This window comes from Macaca fascicularis, chromosome 1 (assembly GCF_037993035.2).
Source record: "Macaca fascicularis isolate 582-1 chromosome 1, T2T-MFA8v1.1".
Classification (NCBI taxonomy): Eukaryota; Metazoa; Chordata; class Mammalia; order Primates; family Cercopithecidae; genus Macaca; species Macaca fascicularis.
Window position 1 is genome coordinate 68,903,578 of NC_088375.1, and position 10,535 is coordinate 68,914,112.

Consider the following 10,535-nt stretch of genomic DNA (forward strand, 5'->3'; position numbering starts at 1 on the left):
ATGGTCTCTTCACATGGATGCGCATGACAGATCCTTTCTACAAAGTTGTCCTTGCAAACCCTAGAGAATGAGACTGGGAAAAAGAGAACTAAAACAATGTATTAAAAGCTTGTAAAAATGAGTGGGAAAATCCCTATAATTAAATAGGATATATAGGCAAAGAATCCGAACAATTAACATTTAAAAGGGTAATTTTAAATGGATAATAAATAGGAAAAAAATACTTCAATCTCACTAGCATTAAAAAGCTCATTAAACAAAAAAAATTGTGGGCAATTTGACAATTTAAAAATTATGCTATTCAATGCTGGTGAGGCATAATGAGTCAGACACTCACATTCTGTATGAGGACTTGGAAATGGGTTCAGTCCTTCTGGAAAGCTATTTGGCAAAATGTCTCAGAAACCTTAGTTCATATTCCTTGACACAGCAATTCTCAACTTCTAGGAAATATTTCATAATGTCAACAAAATACATTTGTAGGGAGGGGGGAGGGGGGGGGAGGGGGGAGGGATTGCATTGGGAGTTATACCTGATGTAAATGACGAGTTGATGGGTGCAGCACACCAACAAGGCACAAGTATACATATGCAACAAACCTGCACGTTATGCACATGTACCCTACAACTTAAAGTATAATAATAATAAATTAAAAAAAAAAATAAAAATTAAAAAAAAAAAAAAATACATTTGTATAACAATTTTTACCTCAGCATTGTTTTCAATAATGAAAATTGAGCCTCATAAATAATAATAGAGGAAACATTAATAAAATTCTTTCTAAATTATATTTATGAGAAATTTTAATAATGGGGATAAATAAACATATGATTTTTAAATTGTATACATGTCAAAATCTCCATTATGTAAAATGTACACAGACAAAAACAAAAAGGAAACACACCAAAAAGTTAATAGTATAATAGTACTTCTCTGAGTCTGTTGGGGTTTTTTTTCTTTAAATTTTTTGCATGCATTCATCATGGTAAAAATGCATTAATTTAAAAATCAGAGAAAAAATATGCTTTAAGATAGCGATATTTCACTTTTTAAAATCTCAACAAGAAGAACTTTTACCTCATGGAACTCTATATTGCTTTAAAATGCTGAGTGTTTTACTCTATTGAACAGCGAAGTTTCAAAGTAGAAGCAAAAGTTTCAAAGTAGAAGCAAACTCTACCTCCACAGAGGTGAAAAGAAACATGAAACCCTCCTTCCTCCCCTCCGCCCCTTTTCCATTCCCAGTGGACTCCTCTCTTCCTGCTCACTCCCTGGCTCTGATGCCCTCACTTTGCACCACAACATGTTGTTTCTCTCTTGTTTCTTGGTAAATATCAGGTTCCTTTCAAAGTAACTCAGCAAACATTCACCTCCTCACTCCTCAATGCCGGCTCCCAGCCAGGCCAGACACTAGCAAGTTTTACCTAACGCGGGGCTTCCTACTTCTGGGCTCCGCCTGGGGCTCCCAAACTAAGGGAGGAGCCCATCACAGGACACCACTGACAAAGGCCCTGCGCTCATCTCCTCCATGGCCCCCTGGACACCTGTCAGTTTGAATGCCTCTTCCAGGCATTCACTGGCCTGACCAGGCCACTATCATTTTGCTGTCAGAGGGATTCCTAACAGCTCCTCTACCTCCTGCTCACTAAGCTGTATTCCATCTCCACGCTCTAGCTGGAGCCATATTTCTTTTCATTTCTTTTTTAGAAGGGTTTTGCTATGTTTCCCAGGTCAGATTCAAACTTCTGGGCTCAAACGATCCTCCCCCCTCAGCCTCCAAGTAGCTGGGATTACAGGCGTGAGCCACCACTCCTCGGCTTAGAGCCATCTTTCTAAAATGGAATCTGAAGACATACTCACCCTGCTTAAAATCCCTCAACACCCCTCACCTCCACCGCCTTCTCTACCACTGCCGCTTTTAAGACAATTGCTTCTAAACGATTTAACTTGGCTGTGTGACTAGCCCTTCCTAGCTTCTCCAACCTCATATTACTTCTCATGTATTTATATATTTTTATATATATATACACACACACACAGACACACACACACATTTTGGAGACAGAGTCTCTCTGTCACCCAGGCTGAAGAGCAGTGGCACAATCTCAGCTCACTGCAACCTCTGCCTCTGGAGTTTGAGCAATTCTCCTGCCTCACCCTCCCAAGTAGCTGGGATTACAGGCACCCGCCACCACACCCAGCTAATTTTTGTATTTTTAGTAGATGGGGTTTCACCATGTTGGCCAAGCTGGTCTCAAACTCCTGACCTCAAGTGATCCACCCACCTCGGCCTCCCAAAGTGCTGGGATTATAGGCGTGAGTCACTGCGCCTGGCCCCTCATCTATTCATATATTTATTTACTCCATGAGTTTGGGTGGAGCACTTTCTATGTGTCAGGCACTGGGCTGGGTGCAAGGGGTAGAGCTCTGAAAGAGATGCACCCTGTTGGCATGGAAGCCAGTCTTCACTGCAGCTCTTTCTGTCCTTGTTACTCCAAGTGTGATCTGTTTCTTGTTGCTATCTGGAATTGCAGCATCGGCATCACCTGGAAGCAGAACCGCAGATCCTTTGCTAGACCCTCGGCATAGAAATACACATTTCCATTCACTGGTGAGTTCTTATGCATGTCAAAGTTGAAGAAGCATGGGTTTGTGTCTCTTGAACCCTCAGTGCTCTCTCTCTGCTGCAGCCCTCTTCACATGCATTCAGCCTGGGATACTCTTGGCCCTGATCTTTGTCTAACTCCCCTCTATCCTTCCAGTTTCTGCATGGCACTTAATGTCTGTTAGGAAGACTTCCTTCCCTGACCCCCTAAGTTGGAGTTGTGAGCCACCTATGTGGTGTCACCATCAAAGCACTTACGGCTCTGTTCCATGGATGCTGCCCCTTCCCCTACAGATGCTGTAAGAGCAGACATTGTGTCTGTCTCTTCATATTTGCATCCCTAGCAGCGAGCCTACTGTCTGCCATAGGGTTGTAGGTCAATAAAAAGCTATTGGAAAAAACACATACACAGAGAGAGAGAGAATCCAGTGCAACTGTATAATTTCCAGGCTTAACAAATAAGTTAAAGGTTCTTAATTCCTCAAGAGAGGGTGGGATTTGGAGGTAGTGGGCAGGTCCTAGGAAGAAAACATTATCTTCATCATTTCCTTAGTTTCATGGTTCATGTTGCATGTACAAGTTTAGCTTTGTCCAGAGCCCCTGCTGACCCACTAGGCATCTTTGTGTGAATTAGAAAGAGAAACTCCTTCCTCAGCACAGATGCAATTCCAGACCATGGTCCATGGAGAACTAAGCAAGGAAATCACAAGTTGATTTCCACTTCCCCCTAAGAGGGTATAGCCTGCACGACCTTATGTGTTAGCCCTGCCTTGTACCCACAATAAAACTAAGAATGGCCATGGAGCAAACAGTGGAAACTAGCCCTGGTGCTACATGACCTCGGATGAGGAATTAACTTTCAGTTGTGCCTATTTCACAGCGCTTAAAGAATCCACATTTTAAAATACAGTCATGCCTTACACAAAGTTTATTTTCTAAAGGTAAAAGCTAGGGTGAAAATTGTATATGATCATAATTACTCTTGAAAATGCTTTAATAGCACCCATAAAGTAGAGCCTGATGCCCAGGTTGATATGCCACTTTGGAGACTATCAATAAACCTACCACAAACTTCAGGAAGGGAAGAAATGCTGATTCTTTGGTCGGCCATCATTTGATCTAGTTGGTTTACCTGGGTAGTTCATGTCTACCTAAAGTACAGAACTTCAAATATCAGAATCAATCACTTTCAGCATAGTGAGATACTCATAATACAGGATCTTCAGCCTCAGAGACAGCTAGGAGAAGGCAGATTGCCCTGTCGCATCTCAGACTCACTCTGGGGCACATGCTCACTGAAACCAATGGCAAGTGAATCATTAGTGCTGCCAAAGTGGTAAACTTTTAACTTATTCCATTAGCTTATGACACATGTGCAGAACATGTCTTTCCGCTGTTGGTATGCTTCTGGTAAGAGCTGTTGCTTTTAGTTGAGTCGTGTTCCCCCATAGTGGAAACACTGGCATACAGCCCTTCACAGTCTTTCCCTTCGTTCCTTTCTTAGCTAATAGTGGGGTGGGAACTAGATCTGCCAGCAGAGGGAGTGAATTGGAGCAAGGCAACAAGTCCAGTGTGAAAGCTTTGGTAACAACCCTCTCGGGCTTGTGGATGGCCAGTGCTAATCTCTCAGACCAGTATCGGCACAGACTACCAAGCAAACAGTAATCTCAGTCACCTACTCCAATACCCCAGACCTGAAAAAAGTCCCAGCTGCTCCCAGATAAAAACAACACATGCCCTTTACTTTCCAGGGCAAAACATATCACTCAAACCTAAATGCCACCAAATTAAACAGTTATCCTCATGTGCCATAAGGACCACCCCAGAATTGTTCAATTGAATCAATTTCCTACCAGTCAATCCTACATATAAGGAACAGGACTTCTTACAAAACTAGTGTTTTTAAAAAACAGAAACAAACCACTATTAACACCCATGCAGCCTTGCTAGGCCCATATACCCTACTTTCCCTACTTCTAATACAGCTAATCTCCAACAGGAAACCTCCTAAGGGAAGAGCAAGTTTTATACTTCTGTATGGCTATTGACCTAAAACCTCATTAACATACTTTGTGGAAGTAATTGTAGCCACAAACAAATACAAATTAACAATGTATTGTTCTTAATACTGGGGACAAACTTTTATTTAGAAGCTCTTAATTAGGCACCCACTAATATGCTAAGTGCTGTGGAAGATAGATACAAAGATGAACTGGACAGAATTTCTGTCCCATCTTGTCCCTCCCTTTTTAAAAAGTCTACAAGCGCCTTAAGCTAGCAACTCACCATATGTAAACCAGTAGGAAAAAACACTAACTCTTAGCAACAACAACATAGATGAATAAGTCTTAATTAGTGACAAGAACCTCATCAAATGTTCCTGTGAGAAACAGTGTAACTGATCACTCTGTATCATTCATCCCAACATACACAATGGCTTCAAGTAACAGCATTTACCTGATGGGAGAGAAGAAAAACCAAGACAGCAACACAGGAAGAGATGTTTTACTATTTCAAACACATAAAAAGATATAGTTCAGAATGGTCTCAATACTCACTGTTCTTCTTGTACATTAAAATTTCAAAGGAATTCATCTCATAGTTTTCAAATGTTTGCCGTACTTTTTCAATCGTGTCTTTATCAGTCAGCTCCCCATACATAAAACTGCAAACAACCAAAGAACTCAAGTTAGATTAACAAGTATTCATTATTCTACAACCATATGTTAAATATCTGTTCTATATTCAGCACTGTGCTATGTACTGTGGAACACACACACACACACAACGAAAACATTAACTAACTTAAAAAAATTTACTGATTCAACTCTGAATAAGACTTTTTCATTGCCTCCAAAAAACTAACAGTCTAATGAGAGATACACACCATAAAACAGTACATCAGAAAACAGTGGATTAGAGAACAGTGTGATCACTGCCACAATGGCAAGCACACATAATGAATTACAGAACACACAGAATAGGCACAGTGCACTCCCTGGTTGATCAGAGAATGCGTCCCAAAAGTAAGGACAATTAGGTCTAAGGGCAGGAAGGAGGGAAAATGGCTGAGAGAAAGAAGGAGAAAAACATTCCAAACAAAAGACAAGCAACTGCAAAGGCACAGAGGTGACAGTCAGATTAACTCCAGACCCTGATTATAGTTCATTTCAGTATGATTGAAATATAGACAATGAGAGGGAAATTTGCAACAGATAATATAGAGAAGTAAACAGAGGCAAGATCATGGAGGAGACCACGGCATTATAAGCCATGGGAAGTAATTTAATCTTTATCTTGAAAGCAATGGGAGCACACGGGAGGGTTTTAAGCAAAGGAGAAACATGATCAGATTTCATTTTAGAAATACAACTCTGGGAGACTTCCTGGTAAAGATGGCTGGGTAAGTTTAGACCATAGATTTTTTTCCTTTTCTAGTTCTCAGCAAAATAAATTCATTTATTTAAATGTACATGTAATGTGTTAGAGAAAACCTCAGAAGAGTTGAAGGTCTACCTACTAACGCTAGTTCTCACCAGAAGCAAGAAAATCGCCAGGACTGTCTATTTACCTGGGCCCCACACTGAATCTGGTCTAAAAATTATGGTTTGTGCCTCTGGGAACAGGATATACTTCCAGTTAAGTGGAATAAATAATGGCACAGGAGACTAACAAAATGCCAGAGGAGGGGGGAAAAAACATCTTTCAATGGGGCTGGAATGTCCAGTTCTCTGACAAAGGCTGCCCATGGGCCCAGCAAGCATTTCCCCTGCCCACCCCAGGCCTGCAGACTGCAATAACAAGAAAGAGCAGCAATGATCACTCCTCAAGTCAGGTAATGCACAAACTGGCATGGGTTCCTGAATGTTACTGTAAAGTCAATATAATCTAACCTTTTTTGATGACTTGAATCACAGAAACATAGAGTTTCAGAGCTACAAAGAACCTCAGAGGTTATCAAGTGCAATTTCTGATCTAAAATTGAACCACCAAGTCAAGCACTATGCTTAGCTTGATACTGGAACAACCCTGGGCTTACTACAGGCTTCCAAATTCTGGCACCCAATAAGAAAAGAGTCCTAGCTGTTGACTTTGTGAATTCTGTGTCACAGTTGTTATTTTATGTCCCTTCCCAGTCCTCTGAGGAATGTGATTATCTGTGGTTGTCCTTATGTACTCTGCTTTGGGGTTGTACTCTTCGTCTGTAAGCCAGGAAATGGAAAACTGAGCTTGTTGAATTACCTCTAGAAAGAAGAATAGATCAAGACTAATTGAGCCCTGCCTAAGAATAAGAGGATTTTTCCTCTTTCTCTTTGTGAATTAATTTTCTGTATAAGTGACCTCCATTTAAATGAAGTGATGGTATATATGCTAGCAATTTCCTTAACAAGGTAAAAGAAATCTCTGTAAAGTTGAATCTTCAAATAAATGAAGTGCCATAATTACACCCAGTTTTCATTCGTCTTATGTACTTTTTCAAGCTGTAGATTACCAGTAGTTCTAAGTGTCCTTTACCTGGATCTTAGATTGCAAATGCTTACAATGCACAAAATAAGTAAAAGAGACTCCTGAGCTATCAGGAACATAGCTAGCACAAAGGTATGTTTATTTATAGAGAAGGGATACCTTCGGGTAATTCAATAAGTTGCTGAGAACTGTGCATAAAAAAAAAAGCTGGCTAAATTAGCAAGTTATTTTATCTGATTTCCTTAAAGTGTCTGATTATAGCCAATAAGAAGAAAGGTAAGGAAAGGCTGTTCAAGTCCCACTAAAAAGTGAAGCTACGTCTCTGAAATTGTTCTGATTATATATGTGCAGTACAGATAGAGATGTAGATGCAGATAAACAGATCTATAAATACTTTAGAGGATAACAGCACACAAAGAATATAAGATAATTCTATTATATTAAGAATTATAATTTCTAAACCCTTGAACAGTCAGGGGGAAAAATCTTCAATTTTCCATTTCTCAGTCCCCAAAATCTAAGATTTAAGAAAGTAGAAATATTTTCAAAACATTTGATACTTCCTTCTTATGAGCTCAGACATTTATTTTATTTTAGAAGACTGTTTTATTTTAAAATAATGTAAAGTGACATGGCTGACTTAGCAAGTAAAAATGCAACTTCTGAAAACAGAAGACTATGCTTGGTCAGACAGCTTTCTCCACTCTTCATAGATGAGTTTGTTTCTTCATTTGGCATGAATGATTCCACTTCATGCAAACACCACTGAAGACAGAAGACGGAAGAAGGCAGAGACTGAGAGGAGCCAAAAGGCTATGGTGGGCCAAGACCTTGCCAGGGCACAGCAGGGGAATGTCTGGCAGGATCCAGGCTGTATGTCTGGCTCAACACCTGGAAGATGCTTTAAAAGAGCTTTTCTAACACCACGGCCCAAGGACACTGCTTGGTTAGAAACCCTGTAAAAATATACCAGCTTCACTGTTAGTACAATTTGCTAAGAGTTCAGAGAGAGAGAGAGGTAATAGCATGAATTAGAAGGCAACAAAATATTGGTTCTCTCATCTTTTTCTGAAGTAAAAAAATCTGGCTGAGGCCAGGTGTGGGGGCTCATGCCTATAATCCAGCACTTTGGGAGGCCAAGGCGGGCAGATCACCTAAGGTCAGGAGTTCGAGACCAGCCTGGCCAACATGGTGAAACCCTGTCTCTACTAAAAATAAAAATAAAAATAAAAAATTAGCCGGGTGTGGTGGCACACGGCTGTAATCCCAGCTACTCAGGAGGCTGAATCAGGAGAATTGCTTGAACCCAGGAGGCAGAGGTTGCAGTGAGCCAAGATCACACCACTGCACTCCAGTCTGGGCAACAAAGCAAGAAGCCATCTCAAAACAAAAAAGAATTTTGACTGAAGAAAAGCTCTAGGAACAAGGCCCTTGTCTCCAACATTGTAGTTACTCTTCTAAAATGCTCACAAATTTTTAAAAATTGTTCTAATCATCTAAAATTTCATTTCACTGTATTTGAGCCTCTAACTTTCACATTTAATTTAATCTAAAATGCCATAACTTTTGAGTTCACATTTTATAGACAGAATGGTTTTCCTGAGTTCTTCTGGGTTTTCTCCCATCTTAGTGACTGCAAGTTTGTCAGTTGTGGGAACTATGTTTTATATCTGCTTTGATTTTCCCAGTACAGTACATGAACTAGAGATGATATGGCAATAAATTTTCCTCTGAATACACACTGAATGAGGTAAAGGCAATTCCCAAATGCAGTAAGCCACTTTCTTTTTCCAAAAGATACCATAATAGATTGTTCAGCAGAACAACCCCAAACATAAATACCTGCAGGTGCTGCTTTTTTGCATCACTTCTGCCCTGTGATAGCCAGAAAGCTTGCAAAATCCATCATTGCTGTACACAATAGGCCAGTCCACTATCTGAGCATTCCCCAACACAAAATTAGTATCTGTTAAAAAAAAAAAAAAAGGGAAAAAAGGGCACATGAGGCAACACATTAGTTGAGATTCAATGAGGACATAAATAACGTCAAGCAATCCAGATATTTCTGTTTCCCTCCAAAACAGAGACTTTTGAACAGGAATGTGGCCCTGTAAGGAATACAAAACAACATTGTTTTAGAAGTGAATATTTTGAATACAAGTGCTAACTTAGGTCACTGTACTCCAAAAACAAGTTAGAAAAGAAAGCGTACCTAACCAAACCAACGAATCCTGCAGAAATCCAGTGGATTCCCATGAGACATATTTAAGTCCTAATTTTTCATCCCAGTGAAGGTATACCAATAATACAGAGCAAGAGAGAGCCCAAAAGTAATTTATTCTGAGCTCTGTCCAGCATCTTAGCCTTTTCAGTCTTTTGGCCAGAGGCTAAAAATTTGCCTTCTTGACCCTAACTAGGATTTGCCCGACCTAGGGGGCATCTCAGGAAGGTACAGGAAGGAGGCTGAGCACTGCCTCATGGACACACATACCACCATGGAACCCTTCCCTTGGTAAGGAATAGTAACTAGACTCTCTTAATACTAGAGCTTTTAGAGGCTGATCAAGATGCCCACACAACAGGACCTTCTTGCTAATTTTGAAATTCTTGCTGATTTTGAAATGCAGCCACAGAGCTGTCTGTGTTTGGCCAGTTTAGTGTATTCTCACTACTTCCCACATTTTTGAAAATCAGTCATCAATACTTTTTATGCTCAGGAAATCAACTGTGCTTCCTTTCTTTTCAAGCATTTCAATTAAGCAAATAACATCCAGAACTTAAATGTAATCATTATTTAAGTTTGGCCCTTCCTTTCCACAGAAGACCCATGCACTTCCCCACCCTCCAAAAAAAGAAAGAATACAAACATCCTTCTTTAGTTGTAAACTGGAGAGGGTATTGTGTATGTATGTGTGTGTCTGTAGATACACATACTACATAGAGTGAAATAAGAGTGATATATTATATCATTATTTAATTGAAAGCATTTACAGTTTTTTCACAATATGGGTAGCCAACCCTTCAGATAGGCTTCTGCACTCTTCTTAGATGAGTTTATACTTGATTTGGCAGGCTTGGGAAAATGATTCCACTTCATACAGACACCACTGAAGACAAAAGACTTGGAAGAAGACAGGGTCTGAGGAGCTAAGGGTTGTGGTGAGCCATGATCTTACAGAGGAGGGTGAAGGAGGAGGAATTACTAAACATGGCAATCTATTATTGAGAATGCTTTGATCTATTTAAAAGGAACAGAAAACACAATATTTATGAGGTGAATCTATAAAGCTACTATTTTTATAAATATGCTTTCAATGAAAATCTACAACCAGTCCTTCCCTCCATCTGTCCCATATATACATAAATTGCTCTTGAGTGCCAACAGGTGCCAAGCACAATGCAAGACCCTGGAGGTCTCCAGATTGATAAGAAACAGTCCCTGCGCTCAAGGAACTTAGCAAGA

At 40.0% G+C, this 10,535-nt stretch overlaps 1 protein-coding gene across 6 annotated transcripts in view; it reads right to left on the bottom strand.

Moving 5' to 3' along the window:
- The window catches only part of KCNH1 (potassium voltage-gated channel subfamily H member 1), a 452,274-nt gene that overhangs the window by 416,684 nt on the left and 25,055 nt on the right, over nt 1–10,535 (bottom strand). For 4 of the 6 annotated variants that reach the window (XR_012432717.1, XM_005540745.5, XM_005540744.5 and 1 more), the window contains exons 2-3: nt 8,915–9,038; nt 5,164–5,270 (exon numbers count right to left, since the gene is read on the bottom strand). Coding sequence is in view for 5 of the 6 variants with exons in the window: in XM_005540745.5 (XP_005540802.1) it covers nt 5,164–5,270; nt 8,915–9,038 (231 nt within the window). In the remaining variant the exon portion in view is untranslated. The remainder of the gene's footprint in view (nt 1–5,163; nt 5,271–8,914; nt 9,039–10,535) is intronic. The other 2 variants (XM_074035584.1, XM_065541211.2) reach the window with 1 other exon arrangement.